The sequence below is a fragment of the Anopheles funestus genome, chromosome 2RL, assembly GCF_943734845.2.
Source record: "Anopheles funestus chromosome 2RL, idAnoFuneDA-416_04, whole genome shotgun sequence".
NCBI classification, from domain to species: Eukaryota; Metazoa; Arthropoda; class Insecta; order Diptera; family Culicidae; genus Anopheles; species Anopheles funestus.
Genome location: NC_064598.1, coordinates 54,277,851 through 54,301,557, shown reverse-complemented (window position 1 = coordinate 54,301,557; position 23,707 = coordinate 54,277,851). Strand labels below are relative to the sequence as shown.

The 23,707-nt window shown below is 40.3% G+C and overlaps 2 protein-coding genes and 1 long non-coding RNA gene across 10 annotated transcripts in view; 1 reads left to right on the top strand and 2 right to left on the bottom strand.

Moving 5' to 3' along the window:
* The first annotated feature begins 802 nt into the window (after positions 1-802).
* LOC125763194 (polyphosphoinositide phosphatase) lies at positions 803-3,749 on the top strand. Its single transcript, XM_049426047.1, has 4 exons — positions 803-962; positions 1,035-2,628; positions 2,710-3,304; positions 3,382-3,749. Exons 1-4 carry the CDS (start codon positions 891-893, stop codon positions 3,686-3,688), a joined length of 2,568 nt encoding a protein of 855 aa, XP_049282004.1. The 5' UTR covers positions 803-890; the 3' UTR covers positions 3,689-3,749.
* The window catches only part of LOC125763197 (synaptic vesicular amine transporter), a 32,121-nt gene continuing 12,142 nt past the window's right edge, over positions 3,729-23,707 (bottom strand). For 4 of the 5 annotated variants that reach the window (XM_049426050.1, XM_049426052.1, XM_049426051.1 and 1 more), the window contains 6 exons: positions 10,825-10,968; positions 10,575-10,713; positions 10,420-10,478; positions 9,722-10,317; positions 9,454-9,650; positions 8,653-9,316 (listed from right to left, as the gene is read on the bottom strand). In XM_049426050.1, coding sequence (XP_049282007.1) covers positions 8,968-9,316; positions 9,454-9,650; positions 9,722-10,317; positions 10,420-10,478; positions 10,575-10,713; positions 10,825-10,968 — 1,484 coding nt within the window. In that variant the 3' untranslated portion in view covers positions 8,653-8,967. Of the gene's footprint in view, positions 8,097-8,652; positions 9,317-9,453; positions 9,651-9,721; positions 10,318-10,419; positions 10,479-10,574; positions 10,714-10,824; positions 10,969-23,707 lie in introns of those variants that run through there. The other variant, XM_049426054.1, reaches the window with a different exon arrangement.
* LOC125763221 (uncharacterized) lies at positions 17,449-19,805 on the bottom strand. 4 transcript variants are annotated; one of them, XR_007418325.1, is made up of 4 exons: positions 18,929-19,805; positions 18,482-18,852; positions 18,343-18,404; positions 17,449-18,266 (listed from the first exon to the last, which is right to left on the bottom strand). It is a non-coding gene; the product is annotated as an uncharacterized LOC125763221 (long non-coding RNA). The 4 variants fall into 4 exon arrangements; XR_007418323.1 differs by having other exon boundaries at positions 17,449-18,404; XR_007418322.1 differs by having other exon boundaries at positions 17,449-18,661; positions 18,738-18,852.

Genomic DNA, 23,707 nt, shown 5'->3' with positions numbered 1-23,707 from the left:
AAAAAATATTGTGAAATAAAAAAAAATATTTGAAGTGTAAATTTTTGTGTACGTGACTGTCGAAAGAAACGACGAGAGAAAGAAATGGCGCACGATCGGGTCGCTCAGGATAAACGGCGCACGCGATTGGCTCGCTTTGGATTCATCGGCGCATGCGATCGGGTTGCTTCGGATTCAACGACGCGCGGTCGGGTCGCTTCGGAAATATCGATCGAATGCGAGCGCACACACGGCGGCTCATGAGACGCCCAAAAAAGCCGAAGTCATACAAAATTTCAAAAAAATTGGGTCCTGTCCTGGACGCGTCCACAAATCGCGAAGCGAAAGAGGGTCCGGGAATTATACCTGGGATCTTCGCGAAGTGAAAGAGGATTCGGAAATTATACCTGCGATCCGCATTAGAATACCACGTACGCTGCATTCGGGGTAGCACTCGGTAAAGCGTTGTTTTGCTTAAGCGTGCAGTAAGCATAGAGGGTTTGGTTCGGCTTTCTACGAAGTTACTTGTGGACGTGGGCAGGGCGTGGGCGTTGTGTGTGTGCGCTCGCAATAACTTCGCTAGTCGTTTAGCTGGTCGAACGATTAGTCGATCATTTTATGAGCTCCGTGAGTGTCTTTCTGCCAGATGGGTTGTTTGAAAATCACACTCGGGTCGCTCGGTCAGCACGATCAACACCAACACATTGACAAAACCGCTCACCACAGGGCACGAACGGCAAAAAACACTCAAAAATAGCGAGATGGAATGATGAAAAAGCGAGAGGTCAATATAAAATCTTCGGAAATTGTCAGATGGGGAACTGTTCATAACAAGTGGAGGCAGGAAACGGTGCGATTTTGTCTTTTATGTTTGGTTAAATACTAATTGAAAAGTTTGCAATATACTAACAATGGATCAAAGTGTACGATTTCATCCACTAATAAGCTCGATACAGAAGGTGGCTTTATTCGAGACGAAAGCGGTAGGTGCATTTTAGTTACCCAGCGGGAGCTTGTTTTTTTGGTGACTAATGTGTGTAATTTCTTCAACGCAGAAACTCTACCTTATCGGAAGCAACAGTAAGGAGACACGATTTCGCGTACTAGAAATTGATAGGCGTGCTCCAGAGCTGACGATCTATGAAAATCCAAACGAGCTTGAAAAGGGTGACATCCGTAAGTTTGTTCAGTCGCGTTCCTTCATCCGATCGATCAGTGCGTACGGCGTACTGGGTTTTGTAAAATTCCTCGAAGGATACTATTTGATACTGGTAACTAAGCGCACACGATGCGCCTTTATTGGCAAGCATATAATCTATACCATCAAGGATACTGCAATGATTCGCGTGAACGAATCATCCAGCAAACAGATGCACCCGTTGGAGCAGCGCTACGTGAAGATGTTTAACAATGTGGATCTAAATAGCAATTTTTACTTCAGCTACAGCTATGACCTTACCCACAGCTTGCAATATAATCTGGCCGCTCCCAAGTTCGTTGGTACACGGTGCGATATTGTCAAAGATGAACCACTCGTTTGGCACAACCGAACCGGTGAAAAAGTTACATACGCATTCCGGGGAGTGTCGCGGGAACGATTCGTTTGGAATGCGTTTCATCTGAAGCCAATGCGGGACGTTATACACAAGGATTGGATGCTAGAAATCATACACGGATTCATCAGCCAGTCGAGCATCAGTATATTTGGTCGACAGGTGTACGTTTGCTTGATAGCGCGCCGGAGCACACGGTACGCCGGTACTCGATTCCTCAAACGTGGTGCTAATTTTCACGGTGATGTAGCGAACGAGGTGGAAACGGAACAGATCGTACTGGATGGCAATCGCATGTGTAGCTTCACACAGCTGCGAGGCTCAGTGCCTTCGCACTGGTCGCAAGACGTTAGCAAAATGGTCCCGAAACCCCAGATTGCTATCGATCTTTCCGATCCATATGGGGAAACGGCGGGAAAACACTACCAGCGGCTAATGTTTCACTACGGTGCACCCGTTATTATACTGAATTTAGTGAAAACAAGAGAAAAACGTCGACATGAAAGCTTGCTTAGCGAAGAAATGCATTCGACGGTGAGTTATCTAAATCAGTTTCTCCCTCCGCACCTTCGCATAAGGTACATCGATTTCGATATGGCACGCAAAAGCAGAGGTACGGGAAACGTGATGGAAAAGCTGGCAAAGATAGCTGAAACTGTCATTCAGCAAACGGGCATGTTCTATTTGGACGATGAGCGCAGCCAACGACAGACTGGGATTGTGCGGGTGAACTGTGTCGACTGTCTGGATCGTACCAACACGGCCCAGTTTGCGATTGGGAAATGTGTTTTGGCACACCAGCTGTATGATTTAGGGTTCTTGAAGGAACGTAAACTAGAGTTCGAGTCAGATTGTATAACGATGCTTGAGAATCTTTACGAAGATCATGGCGATACGTTGGCGCTACAGTACGGTGGTTCGCAACTAGTGCACCGGATTAAAACTTACCGGAAGACAGCCGTATGGGCATCACAAGGTAATGACATCATGCAAACCCTTAGCCGATACTATAGCAATACCTTCAGCGATACGGAAAAACAGCACAGCATCAATTTATTCCTCGGTTACTACATTCCTTCGAAAGCGGAGGTGAACAGTGAGTATCGGGTGTTATAATTGTTTTGCTTTAAAAGCCTGTCGTACGAAACCATCGGTTCAAACAATTGTTCTTTTACAGAGCCTCTACACATTTGGGATCTGGAGACGGATTTCTACATACACAATTCGCGGTTTGATGAAATCAGGCAAATATCATCTACCCCACTCACACAATGGGTTAGTCCATTCGTAATGAACTGTTTGCCGGAAGCAGTGAGTGATGAGAATCGTGTCGTGAAGGAGCTGATCAAGATACATTCGAATGATGCAGAAATAATTGATTACTATTCAAACTTCCACTACGATTACAAGCTCACCTCGTTCGAGGAGCACATCGACTATCAGCTGAGCCATTTGTCACGAAACCTGGCACCCGCCTTCCGGTCCCATTTTAGTCCGTTTGAGCCAATTCGCAGACAGCAAAGCACGGCACTGAAAAATCCTTCACTGACCGGGCAATCGTCGACCAGTTCGGCCAACAGCTCATCGTCCGATCGTTCGGAAGATGAATCGGAATCGGACGAAGAGGATAAAAGCAATCGCAACACTGCACCAAGCAGCAGTAACAATAGCAGCCGTGCGGAAGATCCAGTAACGCTGAGCTCCATGTTTCCAATGACGAATGACATATACGGATTTGAAATACGAATGCCCAAAAAAGCGGACATGCTAAAGTATGTATTGTGGTAATGTTTTTTTTTTGTTTTAAATGCTGCATGTTACTAATGTATTAATTTGGTGTTACAATCAGGTATGAAAAGTATGCTGAAATCAATCGAATCTGTAGCTCATCCGGAGGGCCAATTAGACCGTCCTCTCCACATCAGTACAACCGCCACGCGCAAATGAACGAGAGTGGTGGACTTTCGATATGCAACAATGAAATTATCATTGGGAATGGGACGATGGAGAAGGATATTCAGAACGATATTGCCATTCCGACCGTGAGCGAGGAGAGTATAGCGATCTACGAAAAGTACTGTATGCTGAAACACACCATCATGCACGATTTTCGCTGCGATCCAAAGATTCTGGAGTATGTAAATATGTTTGCATAAGCGTACTCAAAGAGTAATAAATAAACAAATACCAGCGCAATAGATGTCACCAACAACTTTATTCTGTGTTCCCCATTTTTGTTCGTCTTGATTGTACATATTAGTATCAGCATGGTTATAATAGCGGCTTTGCTTGGCAGGCGTTTGCCTCTGTTCACGTACAGCAGCTACCACTGTTTTACTAGTTAAATGTTACATTTTCCTGTCTTTGCTTTAGTCACAGCAATGGATACACTTATAAACGCGTGTTAAAAAAGGACCATTACGGTCCACTGCAAAACATTGTGCCAATCGCGCTATAACATCGTTCCTATAGATTCCTATCACCATATATAATATATCCATATCTTACTTTCCATACCTAGTGTATATAGTTGTATATTTATATATATGTATATATTGGAGAGTATCTACTACATGATTTGTTTGGTATTATAAATTGTATATATATAATATTACCAATTATTACTTTAGCATATGACATTCTTTCGTTTTTCCCTTCATATTTATCCACTTTGACAGCATAATCTACGGATCAGTTGTATATTTAATGATATTCCTAGGTCGAATTTGAATATCAAACAGTACAACAAATGGAATATCTTGCATTTCAATAACTTGTAAATATTGGTATTACTTTGGCTAACCTCTTTCCACCATCTGCTTTATTCAAAATCTGTCGCTAAAGCACTAAAAACATGTAGATTAGTACTACCATGCTTTACAACAACGAAGTTAGGCGGTGCTACGTTTGTTTGGAGCGTACGCGATTATCGCGTTTTGTTTTTCATTTCTGTTTTCTATTCTAGTTTTTGTTCTGTATTTGTTAGTGATAGTGGATTGTTTCACGTACTACTCATAAAGCTATTCTGTATTATATTTCGCACAAATGCATAATATAGATGAACTGTCTTAAAGAGATTCGTGTTGATCGTAGGTTTGTTAGTTTTAGGTTCTAAATGAGAGCAAAACATATGAAAAGGTGAACTTAACACGTGGGCTATGCGGAACTATAAAGCTCCCGATCATTTGTATTACATTTTAAAAAACATGTCTAACAACATTCATCATATGGCATCGACATTCATTCTACTTGCGTTGGTTAATTAGTGTTTTTGTTTTACTGTGGAACCTTACACACAAACTATAGTATACATTAGGGAGAGAATGTGTGGGCTATAATAGAATTGATAACACAATTTGTTTTATGATAGGGATTATTACTCATTACATAAATTATGGTTTGACTTCTTTTTGGTAACGCACGAAATCAATGGGCAATTCATTAGTATCTATCGACTAATGGACTAATGTTTAGTAGTTTAGTGTGATTTTAATTCAATTCGATCGTCTACCTATAGATACGAACTTCTGTGAATCTGTGACCCCATACCAGCCTTGTATTGATAGTTAATTAGATACATACATATGTTTCGCGTGCACGAGTCTTCAGTTAGCACAGTATATAACAGCGATAACTTAATACAAACTAATCGAATAGTGACATAGGAGAGTATTTTGTTCATGCTCCAAAATTATTTCAAATGTAAGATCAATCATCAACGAATGAACAGTGTTACATTCAGATGTGCGGTACTAAAGCACAATAATAGTAAGTAACGCTATTACTATGCACTTTTAGCACATCGCAAGTACTAAATGCGTTTGGATGTTTGGAAGGTTCGATAACATTCGTTTATGCTTGGATGTGTGGATAAGATTCGTTCAAACGTTTTCCTCGTTCAAAGATACATCAGCAAAAAGTTATTGTCTAACTCACAATAACACGGCTCACGGTGGACCGAATTTTCTTTTCTACAGCTGTGTTTCGCCCGTCCTATTGTAACAGTGATGTGCACAACGATTGACAACAGATAATCAGAAATACATACGCACACAGCGGAACACAAAGTTTAGCACACAACAATTGGTAATACATGGAGAAAGCTGGATTTGATGGTTTGCAGGTCTATTGCTCTTTTAACAACAATATGCATGTTTTCAGAGCTGTTTTCTTTTGTTTGTGTGTTTGTCTTTCTGTAGTGATCGTCGCGCTAATTTTGTCCTTTTGTGGGAAATTTTCGACAAGCAGGAGGTATGGTATATCTAAACGAGAAATTCTTCTCGCTTGCAAATGTCTGACATCATATTACAAAACCTGTACAACGCATTATCGATGTTCGATTGATGTTAGTTTTTGATTGAGTCAGCAATTCATCATCATCAATGAGTTTTTCTTTGTTGTTGTTTCCGTGGGTTTTCTCTTCTTTATATAGTATAAGAATGAGAGGATAGATAAATGTTCTTTAGAATAACGTAGCGTAAGTTATTTGTCTCAGCTCGTCAATTTAAATGTTAAGTTAAACGTGTTCTAATCGTTTGATTTTCTTTTCTATTTTGCCTCAGTTTATAGGTTGATACCATATTAGTGATCTTTTTTAATGGAAAGGTGAAGTTATGTATTTGATAGTTTCCTTTTGTATTGCCTTTTGATACCTGTCCTAGGATTAACTGCAATGTATTTTAGTTGATTTAGTTTGCTTTTTTTTCTTTTCGATAACTAATATTTTACACTATAAAGATAGTTACGTAGTAGTTAAGTGTTATAAAATGTGCCAAATGTTCATATCAGCTGCGATGGGATAGTGTCTAGCAAAGCTTGCAGCCATTCAAGTTTCGCAAAGAGATTATCACCACCACCACTGCCGCGTGTCCCGATGTTGGACGACACAGGGCTTCAATTGTTACCAGCTGGTGTATCTGCAAGAAGTAGTCTTTCGTTCATATGTTTACTCGTATTTGGTTGCGAATATTGCATACTATATGCTTTGCGTTACATGTATATTAGACTTACAAGCCATAGACACCAATCGTATGGTAACGAACAATGCATTATACTGTATTTTCTTTAGGAAAGGTTAGTAGCGCGTTGTGTTTAGTACCGAACGCATTTTAGTAGTGGAGAGCTCGAGCAATGTCCCCATTGCATTGCAAATCTGCATCGCTGGGGCATGCAAATGGTATCGTATTTGTTTTCCCATATTTTGGTCAGATTTCTTTTATTTTTTTTTATTTTTGCAACATCCCACAGCTAAACATGATAAGGATATTGTGCAAAGAGTATAACAGTTAGATAGTATGACTTGAAGTTGTCAAGTAAATAACATGTGATAGTGTATGTGTGTGTTTTTTTAAAGTAATGTTTTCCAGCATTGATACAGCCATGCTGCTTACCAGACGATATCATGTATCTTCTTTCGTGGTGCGATGTTTTTAGCATTACGAGAAGCACATTGGAGCAGCATTTGCTAATAGTTGCGGAATTCGGTCTTAAATAGGAATCCGTCCTATTCGTACATATTGGTTGCTAACGATTCGATCAATCGAACAAACGTTAAACACTTACGCAGAATGATTCGCATCATCGTGTTTGCGTATTGTCGATCGGCAAAATCTCACCGTGAAATACGCACAAACAAAACAGACAAACCGTTCGAGCGAGTATCCTCCTTACTACTGAACTCCCTGTTTAGTGTAGGTTCGTCTGGTCGCAGCAGGCTAGGTCGATTTCGATCGATGCTTTTGAATGCCACTTTTCGATTGCTTTTGACAACCTGTGAGACGGTTGATGATCTGCTGAACGCATAACGATCCATATTCGCTAGCGATCGCTATTTAAATGCATCGAATGTAGTGCCAATCAAAATCAAGGACGAAACCGATTGACTTAGTATTTTGCAGGGAGTAATTATAGTTTTTGTTAAGCTTAAAGTTTATTCTTCCATCTTTCGATCGTCAGTGTCTCATAGTAATGGAGTTACACTACGAGAGCAAGATACATCATTATATGCTGTAAACGGTGGAATCTTTGCGGGACATGCGTATTTGTGCTTCTGTTTGGTAAAATAAAAAGCCACATACTAAAGTGCATGGGCTCATTCTTTCGCAGCTTATCATTCACATCTCTGACCCACGCACCAATGATCGTCATTATCATCAAAAGGAGTACATTGTCGTGTCTGTGCTTCGCATAACAAGTGTGATTATTGTTTTTTTTTCATCTTCTCCCATTTGGCCCAGATTATTGTTCCTGACAGTTGCTCGTTCCGTTCTATCATTGTTTGCTGTTAGGCTTAGACAAATTCGCGTATTATACACATTTGATTGTTGTGTGGTTATTTTCACGTTGTTTGTGTAACAGTCTTTAAAATGTGCCTGGTCTCTTGGTATTGGTTATTGTTTAATAGCGATTCAATTTTGAAGTTCCGTCGAGTGTACACACTCTGCGGATGAATATTGGTTAATGAGATAAAGTTTTAAAATACAGTTTAGTACGGCTTTATTCATCCTCTTCCTCGTTTTGGTATGTGACGTAACGCACTGATGACCGTTCTCCGACGATGAGTGACTGGAAGAGAAACAACATACAGAAACGTTATTTTTTAGATCATTTTAGTGTTGCCATATACTATTATTCCAGATTTCCTCTTATTCAGTAGTTAACATTGTACTGTAAGACCCGTTTGCATAGTTTTTTTTTTTATCACGTAGCTGGTGCATCGCGGCCAACGCGTGTCCAGATGGCCATATATTACAACGCACGATAAGGAACAATACCATGAAATAGCTCTCGTACTGAGATGTAACATCTTTTTAAAAAGCTGAAATTAATTAAATGAAACAAAATAAAACAGAAAGATAATTTGAATAAAATAAAATATACAAACCATGATTACATCGTACGGCTTCTTCAAAAAACAACTTAAATCAAGCAACAAGGTAAAAAAAGAAGTAGCAAAAAAACAAAAATTATTACTAAAAATGTTTATAAAACAGAAATTGGAAACGGAAATTGGAATAAAATAAAATATACAAACCATTATATGAACCATGAAATTTCTTAAAAAAAAACAACTTAAATCATGCAACAATGCAAAAAGCTAAATTAGAAAAAAATTCTAAAATTATTATTAAAAATCTTTATTTGATTACAAACAGAGGATATCGATGCATCTTACAACTAAAATACTTTGTAGCAACTCAACTCAATCGACACTCAAATGCATTTTAATGTACCGATAATCAGGGAACAAAAGTACTAATAGCTACATCACTACTAAAAACTTAAATCACGCTATTTTTTTTCGACACTTTGCATGTATTCTTAAGATGGCGAGATTTTTAGATTACGATTGATGTGCTTAAATAGGGCAACCGAGAGAGAGAGAACCGAGAAAGAGAGCAGAATTTGAGTAGATGGTTTTTACGTATTGGAAGACTTAAAGCTTCGTCACGTAATTTTCACCCCCATGCGGACTGTCACGGCAATCAACCGTTGCATCGGAGGCTCCATTATTGGTGCCACCATTTCCGTTCTTAACTTTCCCGTTCGATTGTGATTTTTCGCTGCTATTGCATGTCGTAGCGTTTGCAGTCGGTTCGCTGGCCGATGTACACGGCCCACTTTCAAGCGAGAGGCCAGCATTGTCGATACCGTTGATGCTTACCTTCTTTTCCTCCTTGGTTGGTGGAGCTCTCAGGAAAGTCATCAGCGGTGCGTAAGCGAAGCAAAGGATCGAAATCCCAACCAGCATCCACTCGAAGCCGATGGTGTTTACCAAGGTGCCACTTTAGAACGAAAATACAACGAAAGCGAGAAAAGGGTCAGTTTTACTTTTTTTTTTGGTAAATAAAGAATCTCGTCCAAGGATCATTGGTTTTGCTGCTTGAGTTTTAATTTCCACACAAATATACACTTGCCGTACCTGAGAGCCGGACCAATGGCGAATCCCAAACAGAATGCCACATCACCGATGGCGTAAACGCTACCGTACACGGCCGAATGTCGAATGTCTACCAGGTAGCCAAGTTCGGGCATCATGCAGGAATCGACCATACCGATGGCGAAACCGAGGCCAGCATTCGGCAAGATCAGATGGTTGATGGAGGTAGCCATCGGAATCTACAGGAGTAAAAAAGCGTTTGATTAAAAACAGCAGAACATCCAACCGTCCGCAACTTGGCGCAACTTACACACAGCAGGCACAACCCGATAATAACCAGACCCAGCAGAGCTGCCAGCCACCGTCCAATACGATGCCCTAGCGGACCAAACAGATTGGTACCGATCAGGTAGCTGATGGAGGCGGGAAGAAACGTGACGCCCTGCTCCCAACGACTCGCACCCATGTTGTCCATCATCCAGATTGGTAGCGATGGTTCGAGCATGGCAATGCCCATGTTCGCAAACGTAATGGCACCGGCCGCAATGATAATGTACGGATCGGTGACCAACGCCTTGAGCGATGGTGGATCCGACTCCTCGATTACGACCGACGGTTGAAGCATGATCAGCTGCAACAGCCCATCACCGAGGGCAAGTGCGGAGAGCACGAGAAATGGTGCCGATTTACCGACAAACTCGTACATGATACCACCGAACGGAGGCCCGATCAGTACGCCCAGGGCAAGCCCACCGAGCGCAATACCCATCGCGTTGCCTCGCTCCTTGTCGTCCGTGTAGCGATCGGCCAGCATACCCATGCCCGATACCGACGAACAGGACGAACCGATACCCTGCAATGCTCGGGCCAGGAAAAGTACGGAGTACGTTCTTCCAAAGGCGAAAACTGACCAAACAAGTAATAGGAAAATAGTGAAAATGTACAAAAGTGATTTAATGTTGTTCTATTTCCAAATGAATATTCTTCGCATTGAATGCGGATACTTACTTAAAGTAGAGATAAACATAATGACGAATCCGGCAAACATTGGGATGCTGTAACCTATTCTGTGAGGAGAACAAATAAAAGGCAAATATAGAATCAAGACATATCAAGGTACATCGCTAAGTTCTACAGTTCCCCAAGAACCTCCAGGTACGTACTTGTGCGTCAGTGGTCCAACGATCGGATTAGCCAGCAGCTGGACGAATGCTTTCGACGCAAACATAAGCCCAACCTCGACCGTTTCCTCAACCAGCTCCTTGTGCCGTTCCTCCCGTTCCGCGTACCAACTGGCATTATCTGGAAGCGCAACATAATGGACCAAAAATATTAAAACGAACGAAAAAAAGTAAACAACTCTTGCCATAGAGTTGGTGAGTAGCAGCAATAGGCTGGCCATCCGTAACCTACCGTAACCTTGCGTGGTGATATCGATTCCATTGTACGGTGTCGTCACTTCCTTCTCGCACGGTGTCGTTGGTGGTGTCTTAGGAAAGCTGGCCAGCGGTGCATCCGGGTGTCTAATGTCGTAAAGAAACTCCGGGATGATTGGCACTGAAGTAGTGAGGAGAAGAAAAATGGATGAACATCCCATGGAGCAACGAATGGAGAGCAGGTCGGCTCGAAATGCGGAATCATAAAACCTGTACCAGCCAATACCTGTAATCGATGGATGGACGAATACCCGTACACTGATGGTACTATGTTCGTTTCAACGAAATGATATTAAGGTGCCATAGTACGATGTGCTTCAGAAGGAGTAAAATTTTTTTTTGTTTCGTTCGTTCGTCCAGAAAGTCATCATAAACACACCATTTCGGTAAGGAATTCAACAAGTATAGTCTAGTTACGACCCTAGGGCAGTTATCAACGAGCTGCTCCATGTCAAAAAAGTGCAAAGTTTCCGGTCACAGTTGAACCACAGCATCATATCCTCAAGACAAAGTACTACCTCGATGGCATCATCTGTTACCGGTGCACAGGCTCTCTCTCTTTGCGTAATAACAAAATCAACGGTGCTTACCCACGAAGCGAAGACCATGGGGGCCATGGCGGTGTCGGTATCGTTTTCCATGCTCGGTGAAGAAAATGATGATGATCATGATGAGAGTGGTAACTCACCGTCGACTAGACTAGACTAGCGTATATACATAGTGCACGTGCTCTTTTCCCTGTAGCAGTACAGTGAGGTAATTGAATTATCTTAGTTTTAAATGAAAGTTGAAATTAAACTGTCAATTCTGTCCTTCCCCTTCTAAGGCTGGATACGGGTCGCATCACTGCAGAGCATTTGCATCACGGATACCCAAACGTACCGGAAGTGGGTTGGTTAGCCCAACCATTTACCAATGTTTTTACCGGTTCTACTTTAAGTATAGACCGGGGTACAGGGTCGAAGGAAATAAAGACAAAACATTGCGTTCGCCACGGTGGTGTTCGTAGCAGGAAGCGGAAGATAGACGACAGCTAACTGAGTTTGGTTTGTTAGTTTTTGATTGTGTGTTTAATTGAGATTTTACTTTAACTCGAACCACCTTCGTTGGAGAGCGAGTTTTAATTATCTTCTAATTGTTTCGAGAATAGTGCCGGTGTTGTTGGATATGAATTTTAGTTCCCTTTCCCTACAGCATATCATGGTGTGGGATGTTTCGTTGTTGTATATGTTCGAAATATGTGAAAAATTTTAACAATGGAATTTAATATTTTACACTACAAGGTAAAATGTCTGCACAAGCACTTCCGTTCTTGCAAGACTTTATTGTGAGGTACAAAAGATGAAGGATAAGATAATAATTCCGTGTGAAAGATATTTCGATCGATTGAAAGGTTCATCATCTCCGACCGAACATTGTTCGCTTGATGTATGGAGGGCATTGCAGAGCGCAATTACATCTAATATCATCGTCGTATCCTTGCTGTACCACCATCTTCACCGATCGATTTGTGTGGTGTATTGATCTATTCATTCGGGATCTAGCAAAAAAAAGAAGAAAAAGCGGAACCACAATCTTTCCCTTTTTCATGCTGCTCCAAAAGCCATTCGGCCAATTGGGCACCGCAGGGCCCACCTGCGTCGTGCTGGTGTATCAAAGACAATCAGACTAAAATGAAGTGCTCAAAGGCGTGCTGTAGTATGATGGCGCAGTACATGAAAGCGAACCATTTTGTAATCGAATAAATTTTGATGATTCAATTATGATAGCAGTGCTTTCAGGGCACTCTTCAACACTTCTCGGCACATCGGTTGGAAGCGATCGTTGGTGTATTGCCTTTGCGACGTTGTTTCTCCGTACATTGCACATTTTCCTAGAAGTAAGACCATCGACACCGATGCCAAACGTTGTATTGCAAATTGCTTCTAGCAGCGTTTCAGAAATTCATCTTTTACAGTTAGGATGCAGGAAAATAGTTCGTTCATCCACAGTAAGGATAAAATGTCGATAATTTATCGTACCCAAATCAGATTCAACGCCGGATGTTGTTGCACTGCACGCTGTAAGTTATTGCACTAGATTTTATCATCGGGAAGAGAAACAGTTTTTTTACCTCCGGGTTTGAAGCTAACTTCTGCTGAGTATTTCCTACGCCAATCGATGTCTGTACGGTAATTAGTCAGTGTAAAAAGTAACTCCATCCATTGGGAAACCGTAAAAGCAACCTGAGATCCGTGGGCGTTTCCGCCGTGTACCGCGTCTCTAGTTCGCCCGAAGGAGAAAAGGATTAGTAACAGTTCGTTTCGTAGAATAATTTCCTTCCTCGGCGTTTTCCATCAACCACGATAGCTTGCCTTTATTATCGCTATCATCATTTGCCGCCGGGTGGGTACTGTTTTGCTGGGAAAAGTCCACCCATAGTCCGCCAATTAAATTAACCCTTTAACTCGTTTAGCTGTTAATAAACAAGAAATTAACAGCTTGTTTCGCGCCAGCATCCACGCTCCCTTCGGCATTGCGTCGATCTATTTTAGGTTAAATCCTTGGCAGTACCATCCGATTTGGCACTGTATCAACGATTCCACAATTTCGCACAAACGGTAGATAGAGTGCAAAAACTTTTGCTTATTGCTTATTTATCGTTTAACTGTGTATTCCAGAATTGTGAATGATTGTTTCACGCGTGTTTGAGTTTTATGGAATTCTGGAATATTTTTTCAAATCTACTGCTAATTGTTTTTATTCCGACCATAGTATTATTAGGTGTTCTGGATTTCTTGTGCAAAACGAACGATCATTACGTTGTTTACAAGGGAAAAATTTACATTAAGGTGAAACCTTGAAGTTCACCAAGCACTTGAAGTCCGCTGTAGTTGCGCTCGGAATGATAGGATTTAATGGTGATGATGCAAGCTTCTTGATCCAATTCTTGTTAAAAATGATAGTGATATCACACACGTTGCATCAAACTAAAGAGTGATTATGGAGTCCTTGATCGTTACACTAACATATTTTCGTGTCGATTTACTGCTAATTTCTTCTTCTCTCTGTAATTAGTGGTATGATAGAAATATCCAGCTTCCTGGACCTTCCCTTATTACATCACTGTATTGGGCGTGCACTCCAAGGACTAGGGACTGGCAACTGCTAAGTTTATTAATGGAAAATACACCGTTCATTTTGCGTTTTTTTTTCTTTGAACATGTATTACAACCACGGTAGCCTTCTTTATGTCCGATTTTCTTAAAGCCCAAGCACTTGTATTTCTTAAATGAACATTCATCTACAAAATGTACACCACCGCACTGCCAACAGGGTGTCTCCGGTGTTTTCTTAAAATATATTTGCCACTTGGTTTCGATTTTGAATCCACTTACATATTTCGACTTCTTCCGTTTGAGTGTACAGACAGATGCTATCGACATCTACTTCTGTTACACCATTGCCGTATCTTGTTTTAAGTTTTAAAGACGTTTACATTCTTTCACAAGCGTTCTAATTTGCTCCATTCATCAGCGTTTTTATCTTGCTTGGAAGCGACCTATATCTTCGTTTTTCCAAGAGTGAAGTCCAGAGAGGAAAATCAAACTCTTAAATTGATCCGCAGTAAACTTTTGCGGCATCGTTCAACTTCACACCATCCTTCGAGAAAAAATTATCATATTTTCAAAACCATCCATCGAAAAACTACCCATTATCAGGATCGTAGTTGAATTCCTTGATATTAGTCTTTTTGAATGCGGAATCTTTCCAACAAGTTCATCAATCTTGCGTTTTGTTCCATCATTTGTTGATTTTGTCGTACTGCATTTCTTGCGTACTACCGTTTCGTTGCCAATGGTGTTCTTTAATTCTCTAATTGAAGTTCTTTAATTGAATTATACGTATTGGGTTTAATGTACAAATGCTGAATAAATTTGTATTTGCTGTAAAAAATTGTTTCGATGATTTATCACAATTTTTTTTACAAATATTATTTTTCGGCTTTATTGCAAAAACATTGTTGCATAATAAAATTTGTATGGAAAAGAATTTTCCATACAATTTACAATTTATTATTTCTTTATATTGGATTGGGATGATCACGTTCCATCGTATGGGAACAAATGATACTTTATGTTTGAGAGTTTTAAAGAAAATGGTTAATGATTGAAACAAATATCTATGAAGAAAGAGTTGATCGTGCCTTTCCTTGTAATAAGGCTTTGATTTCTTCGTTGTTTTACTAAAACATTTTGATCGTGGTCAGTATTGCATCTCATAATATATGATTTAAAGCGGATCCCACCAAATCCAGAGAATGAGCTTTTGGTGTCTAAACGAATAGTCCACTAGTCTAGAGGCGTTGAAATCACTCATGATACGCTTTACACTAATATCAGCCGCTCCATATGCATTCGATTTCTTTGGTTAAAAACTCTCTTTTTGAAACAAGAATAAGTTTGTTAATAAGATGCTAAGAGATTAAATATTTTTAATCTCATAAATAGACATAATTCAAAATTTATTGTGTATTATGGTGGGAGCATGACTGCACATCTGAAACATCGCCGAAAAATCGCTTTACCATTTACCATTAGATAATATTGTAAGTTGTAATACTGGTTGTATGAAATACCATTTTTAACTTAGTCTATGTAAAAAAACAATATTTTAACCACGCAGCCCACAGTAAAGTCTCGATTATTTGTGCTACATTGGTGATCGGTGAATGGTCGTCTTCATTTTCACATTCTCCGAACGGATGTGCAACCAACTTCACCGTAGACATTCTATTCAACGACAAAACGGTCCCCTAGCGCATTCCAATCGTATGAAAAGTGAGCGTTGGAATTTCTGTGGAAAATAGTTTATCAATCGCTCCATTATCACACCCAGCGGGCAGTGGATTACGGGGAACGGGCAATGGAATCGACAGTGGAGTGTCCGGAATGTGGATAATGTTGAAGGCAAATGCTCCTTCCTTACGAACATCTACATCGCTAAACGATCAGTGCCCTGCATACCGACGACTGGAAGGCGAATGGTGACTCCAAACCAGCGGCATCAGCAGTGGCAGCAGCAGCAGCAGCAGCAGGAAGTGTTCTCCCAAACAATGCCAAATTAAACCAATGATGTTGGCTAACGACTGTGTGGTAAATTATAAATGATTTTCTTCCCTCACCGTACCGAAACCTTGTTGGAACGGAACTTCGTTTACCACATCTGACAGCTACTCATTTCTCCTTCATAAAGTATGCTGGTGGCCTTCTGGCTTTTCTCTAGCAAGTGACCGTTTTGGGGGGGTTGCTGATGGTTTTTACCCTTCCACTTTATAGCTCGCTGAGTGTGTCTGATGACGGACTTTGTCATCATCACTACGATTTTTTTTGGCGCTGGAACAGCACACAAAAAAACGGTGGGTCTTTGCAATGGCAAGTCATCCCACAAACAGTCCGCCAAATCGAGAGAAAGAGCTTACACCCGAACTAAGAAATATAGTACATTGTGGAGTACACGACGAAAGGTGTACCGTACGCTTTATTTACTTTGTTCCAAAAGTAAAGCACAAAAGCAAACGAATCGTGGTGCAAATCATGATTGTAAGTAAGAACCACCGTAACCGCAAAGAATGAAGCGGTGAAGCATTTTGCTTGATTTTTTTACACATAATGCCACGGTGGGTAAGGTTATATTATTGAGGTTTAAATTATTTATTAAAAATCATTATAACTGTTATATCTAAATGTTTGGAATAATGTAGGAAACTTTGATAAACACAGCAAGTTTTATTTATAAATCGAGCTGATTATTATCGTTGATCATGCATGGAGGACAAATTTATGAAATTATTAATTAAATGATATCCAAAACCTGCCCCGGAACATGTCATTAATAGTTTGTAAAATGAATATTCTTCCCCAGCGTCCAAGCCGATTGTAAAGTTCTGGTAAGGACATTGCCTGTTTGTAGTCACCAAACAGGAGTTTCGTCTTATCCGCCTCAAAGGCACAGATGGGAAAGAAGATGATAATGCCCGCATTACAAACCAATGTTCGTTTCATACCCGACTCAAAGGTACTATTGCATTGGTTGACGTTGACAGATACACCACGATTAGTCACAGGACGGTCGTCTTTGTCTCGCCTATCCAAAGCGTGCAGGCATGAAACATACGTATGCTTTCAGCACGATAAAAAGTACAATGGGAAATATTATCACATTCCTAGGAGTTATATGGTGATTAAGACATTATAAAGCACCCAAAAGACATAGCTTTTCCATTGGCGAAGCGCTGGGAAACAATGTGCGCTCGTGCCTGGCAGCACTAGCTGGCATCATTTCGTACGGCTTACGGCTAATGGCGTTGTCTGTTGCTTCTAGTTCTCGCCAAGGGTACGAAAGACCCACACAATCTTGTACATATGATTCTGACGAAGCACGTAGCAAATCTGGCCGAAAAGACAACCCTCGGAGGGGTTGGCAAGGTGTGTGTTTGTGTGGGCACTCCTTTTATCTCGTCCCTTTTCTCCTATTGCATTCCGTGATACGCGTGAGTTTCGGTACACTACGCAAAACCACATAATGTTAAAGTAGGGTTGTTTATGCTAGAAAGAGCAACGGTCCCTATCGACAAACTGCTCGCCTGAGAGTGAATTTCGAGTAAAATTCACGGCTTCACAAGCGGCTTCACAAAAGCTTCACAGCAGATCTTGTGAAGCCGTTTTTTGAGAGTGTGTGCGTGAGATTCATGATTTCATGAGCGCCTTTTCGTAAGGTTCATTTTAACGCTGTAATGTTCATTTTCAATCGTTCTTTCCGCACCGTTGATTTCCAACGGTGCAATGAAAACATTTTTTGTTTTTAACAAATATAATATTATTTTTTTATTTTTCCTGATTTTATGACAAGCGTAAAAAGGTAACAATTAATCCTTTAATGTGCTGATTTAAACCCATAAAAATATCCTTCATCTTACGCTTCGCACCAATTTTTTTCTATTCCCATCATCCACATAGTTTGAACAGTTTAGAAAGACCATACCCAAAGAAATCCAGCTTCCACTTAGGCAGCATACAACTTTCAACGCTCGTACTCTGCGCCAGCTTAGCCAGGGGTTTCTAATCCTGGTCCATATTATTCCGCCCACGATTTGTTACCGTTTTTCATAATCACGCGGCCAATTTCGATCGGTGCAGCGTAAACAAATCATAAACGTGGACATTTTCCCCCTTCCAAGATCAAGTTTCGAAGATATTCATATCCTGTATCAATCAAATCGGTCCAGGGGAAAATTTTCAATGGACCTTTCAGCGCGTTTCGAAACAAACTCCATCGTGCCTTTGAGTTTGGTATCGTGTGCGATCTCGATTTCATTTTGACCGCATTAACACGCGATTTTTTGCATCTTTCACTCCATTTTGTATCTGCAAATGGAATCTAAGACCGATATGGAAGAGATAAAAATACGTATGTTAGTTAAGTATTAACAAACGTTTTATTTAGACATACTTACGTATAACAAACGGCGAAAAATAAGGTTCCAACCAATAATAATCTCGTATCGAATGGAGACTCCTGTACATGATACGAGAAAAAACAAGATTATTAATTAATTACTCTACAATTTACTAACAGTATAACATATTACTTACTTGAATTAATTTATGATTCGACCTGATCGCATTATGTTATCTTGGACGGATGTTCAACGGCAAGGCGTATCAGTCGCGATTTGTAGAGGCGCTAGGTGGCGATAGAACATTGTCTCCTTCGAATTCGAGGCGTAATTCTTATGGAAATCAGATGTATATGGTGGATCGAACTTGTTTTGCCTGAAAAAGTATGCTTCATTAGATATACATACGTAAAGCAATACAACAATCGTCCATAAGAATGGACAATACTTACCTGAAGGGACTGTTAATTGACTGATAGATTGCCACAACAAACCAAGGTCACGCACTGTGAGCAAAGCGAAGAAAAAATCCAATGCAGAGCACTAACAGCAGCGGTTTCCAGTATCCTGTTGGTTGGGAAATGAAAACAAGAAAGATTAGGACACTGACACTTCTTCGAGAATCGTTAGCTGCGATACAAACCGATTTAGAACCGATCAGCAGCAAAAACAACCAATACTAAGGTTGGCTTGTCTTTCACTTCCATTGGCAGGTGCATCATAGAACTGGATAATCACGAGCATGTCCAATAATTTGTTCCTTTCAAATGATGCGAAAAAGATGTGGCCGTCAATTCATACGCCGTATTCGAGGGCGACCAACAAGAAGTATGAGTCAGCTGTAAGAGGAAGAGGATGCAGAATGTTCAACCGACCGCGTTAGACGCCATGGCATTGATTGTAGAGGGTAGCCTACCTTTGAAGCAGTAGGCCAAAGGGACGCGTGGGCACAGTTGTTAGAAAACACGCGTTTTTCTCTGTTGACGGAGTATTTCACACTACGGCACTTGAATCCTTCCTGCTTCCTGAATTTGTGTACACAAAAACCTCTAGATATGAGGTTAACTGTTAACTGTGGCCATATGTCCCCACGCGTCGCTTTTCAAATGTCTTGAAACAGTTTGTCCTGCCTCTGCATCGTCGTATTCAGCCGAAGTCTGCTCCAACAGGTTATCACGCTGGCGGAACAACTTACCAGTGCCGTCACAGGAACATCCTTTTAGAACTAGAACTGGAATAACTTGGCAAACACTATTCCACAAACGAATACACAGTCCACGAACTGACGCAATCCACAATTCACGAACTATTCCCGTATGAAAATGTACAGCGACCGAGCGAAAACAGAAAAACAGATTTTTAGCCTACTACGACCTTTTTGAACATTCATTCGACACACGCCGAACTCTATCGCGATACAGCGAGCCACGCACACACTCTCATTTTAGGGTGATTCGAGCAAAATTTTCACCCCCTTTTCAAAAAATTCATCCATCGATGAACACTTTGTCGATAGGGGTATTGCGCGTCTTTCGTAACAGTTTCCTCCATCGAAGTGATATGTTGAACAATAACACAGGACGACCTGTGTTCATGATGCTGGGATCAGCTCACATCACCAATTCTAATGTGAGAAATAGGCACCCTCATTATCAGATCTAATCCACTCAAGCAACGATTTTTCACGCCTTGCCTTATTTTTCCTTTCTCACTTGAAGTGCAGCTTTCAATCCGCAACACAACCAGGCGCCTCCATTCCATTCCGGCGATATACACGAAGATACACTCCACTTGATCCACACATTTTTAATGGATCCACAGAACAGAACCGGTAAGGACGTACACACAGGAAGCGTTTGTGACTGGCCACCTAAAGTAAACCGAATTTCCAGCTCGTTGACTTTTCGTTCGCATCTAACCATTTCCGTGCAACGGCGGGAAAACGCCGTTTGAGCCCAACTTTACTTTACCCGTCAACTGTTGAATATGGATGATCGGAACGAGACAAGGTGCAACAAAGGATGGAAGGAAATGGGCGGTGAGCGTGATTCATTGTCATTTTTTGCCGACCGATTCGTAATGGCTGCTAATCGGAAAATTATGTTCCTTTCGTCTGGTCTTGGCTACAGCACGTCAGTGAGCGGGACGTGTATGTATGGCATGCGTGTGTCTGTTCGTGTTGGGTGGTTAACCACCATACATACCCCGTTACATTACTGGCAACATCGAATGCTCCGACGGCTGTGCACTTGTAGCCATTGTTTTGTAACGGTGAGTGTGTTGTAATGTTTTTACAAAAAGTATAGATAATTCTAAATGTTGCTACTTTGAAGAATAGAAACAGTTTTAAATTTTAAATATAATACTTTACACTATACTAATCGAAGCACATTATTCATATGTCACTGTTTCATCAACAAGAATGCGTATCAAATGTGAAATAGTATCAGTCGGTTGTGTAGTTTGTATTTTTTTTTTTCGTGTCCCGCTGGGACTATCGGTCACAAGTGATAGAACGTGATACTCTATCAAAGATTGAACCACTTGGCCTACTCTGGTGGTGACAGACAAAAGTGCACACAACACTAGAGAAACCCATCCAAATGATTTATAGTATTTCGAATCGATCACATCCGCAACCGGTTTACGGGACCAGGTGGTGCCGTGTGTCAAGACCAGAGATTGCTTTTATTTTCGTTGATCCTTCATTTTATGAAGGATGACGAATTTCAGCGGAAGTTTTGAATTCGTAAAACTCATACACCAGCACAATCATGTTCCACTGACCGCAAATGTTACGACAACGACAAACAGGTATTACACACACCCTTATCCGTACTTTTTACAGAGTGTTCAATCGATAACATTGCACCACTTGAACATTTACGCATAATATCCACACAAAATAATGCCGTTTAATATAATCCTCGTACAATCCGATGGTGGATGTTCGGTACACTACATTCCCATTCGCCCTTTTCCAGGAACTTCATGTGAAGTGTGGTTTGGGACGGGTAAATAAATAACCTTCACATAAAAGAAACCCGGCCTAGCCGTTTTCCAAAAAGCTGACGATTTCAAGTAGACTCGGGCCACATGGATGGGTGGTAGTAAAACACTTTTCCCAATCGGAGATGAATCTACTAGCCACCTGAAATACGACTCTCCCGATACGACTCCCGATGCACGGCAGATCGATGGCCGCAATGCGAATAGCAAATGTGTTACGCAGCCAAAAGGATTGTAATAATGATGCTGTGAGGCATCTCGTGTCTCTAAAACCATAACATTTGCTGGGTGTATCTGGATGTGGTACGATACTACCCTTTTCTATCGTTACATCCGTTACAGCAGAGGATTAATCGCTTATGGGCCTATTCCTCATTATCCTCAACTGGGATAGTAATATCGTGCTGGAGAAAATGTTATTGAATCAACGAGCTTCTTAAACCTTTTTGGAGATTATAAATATGCTCTTCAGTGTTCCAGCAAACTGTTATTGCTTTAAAATTGCCCTTTAAAACACGCGTTTTATTATTACCATTACTGTGGCGATAGGTGTGTTACGAACATTAACATAATTATTACAAATATAACGTCGTATTGATGGACTTTTTATAGGTAATTTGTTCACATATAAATACAATTTACTTAACAGTCCTTATCTTATTAATCTTCCAGAGACATCCAACCGAAAAAGTTATAGCTGTTGTTCTGTTTGATCCCCGAAGCATTGAGATTTTTCCAATTTATTGTTTAAACTAAAAGACTAAAAGTCATTATTACGATGTTTTTAAGTTCCAAGACATTGACTGATTGAAATTTATGAGGCAAATATTTTTATTCGCCACTGATAAAATTAAATGCACTCAACTCCAAAGTAATTTACATACATATAAAGACACACATAAAATAGAAAAATACTTGTACATAGATCGATTTGATATGTTTCAACAGCATCTCGATATACGCACGCACTCCACCCAATAGCGTATATTACTATAATTATGCAGCTGGAGACGCCCGGTATTTGACTAAAGTAAAAAATAAATGCTGGTTTGAATTTGCTAAATTGTAAAAGATTCAATAGCATTTCTCTCAACTCCCATTTTTTAAATTTTATAACTATTTTTTCTATTTTTACTGGTATAAGATAAAGATAAATTGTTGTTGAGGAGTTGGGAATTAGACGCGGAAAAAATCATAATAACAGAAAACATTCAAAAATGCTTACTGCCGGCAATACCGCAATTGAAAATAGGTCAAATCAACCTTATTCAAACAAACATTCTATCGTTTATATACTGAGGAGAAGTTTTTTTTCACACAACACTGGTATTAAAAGCCTGAATTAAGTATTAAATTAACTTAAGAGCAGTGCCGACCACCGGGCTGCAATTAGAAAATATTACAAAAACTTAATTATGTGTGTGAATGCTCATATAGAACGGCAAAGTTCTCTTTATTAATTGCACAAATGAATGAATGGAACCAGTTGCAGCTGGATTCCTATGCACCACTTACCATGGCGAAACCATGTGCCACTTGTACACTAAGCAAAGAGAACAAATAGGAAATTATGTTTTCTTTTTCTACTCCACTGTGGTGCGAGAGTCGTGTGCCATAAAATGCAACAAGTTGCAGTCAGAACAATGGTACGGGAATCTCTCAAGGAAAGAATCCGTTCATTCTTTGCCTTTCTTGTTGCTGTGGTACTTACAAAGTATGAAACGATCCTTCAACCATTTACCCTTACCGCTTTAAATAAAAAAAAACACTTGCTCTTTGAATGAACAAAATAGTTTCTCCATTTGTTATACATTTTGATAGCTTTTCGTTCACTGCTCACTGCATTGTTCAGACAGGGTGAATGTATGGAATGTATTCGAGCACTTGAGCACTCGTAAGGTGGTGCTTTTTATTTATCAACATCTACTTGTTCACTGTAGTTTTTGCTTTCTTGAACATTAGTATTGCGGAACATATTTTCTTTGGAGTCTTGTTTGGTACAAGGTAAGTTATTTGACAAAATTGTAAAGTTTATGACCACTTTGTCATAACTCATGGAGCGTTTATCAATAAAGTTATAATATACATTACACATAGTGGGAAACGCGAATGAAATACGCAGCAGCTGATATCGAAACACCAAATACGTTAGCAAATCAGCAAAAATTAATTTAGGATCGCATTCCATAGATATAGAACGTCAGATTCATACGACAATTGTTGTGTTTTTGTTCGTTGAGCTGTTAATTTTTAAAATTTCCAACACAAAGTTATAATTGTAAGTTGCTATTTTGTATAGCATTTGTTTAAAATTTCATTAAATAATCATTTTATATATCAACTCTTATCCGGGCGGCTGTGTTCTCAGTACTCCCGTAGCAAGGACTGAGGATCCAAATACGGGGTAAAAATA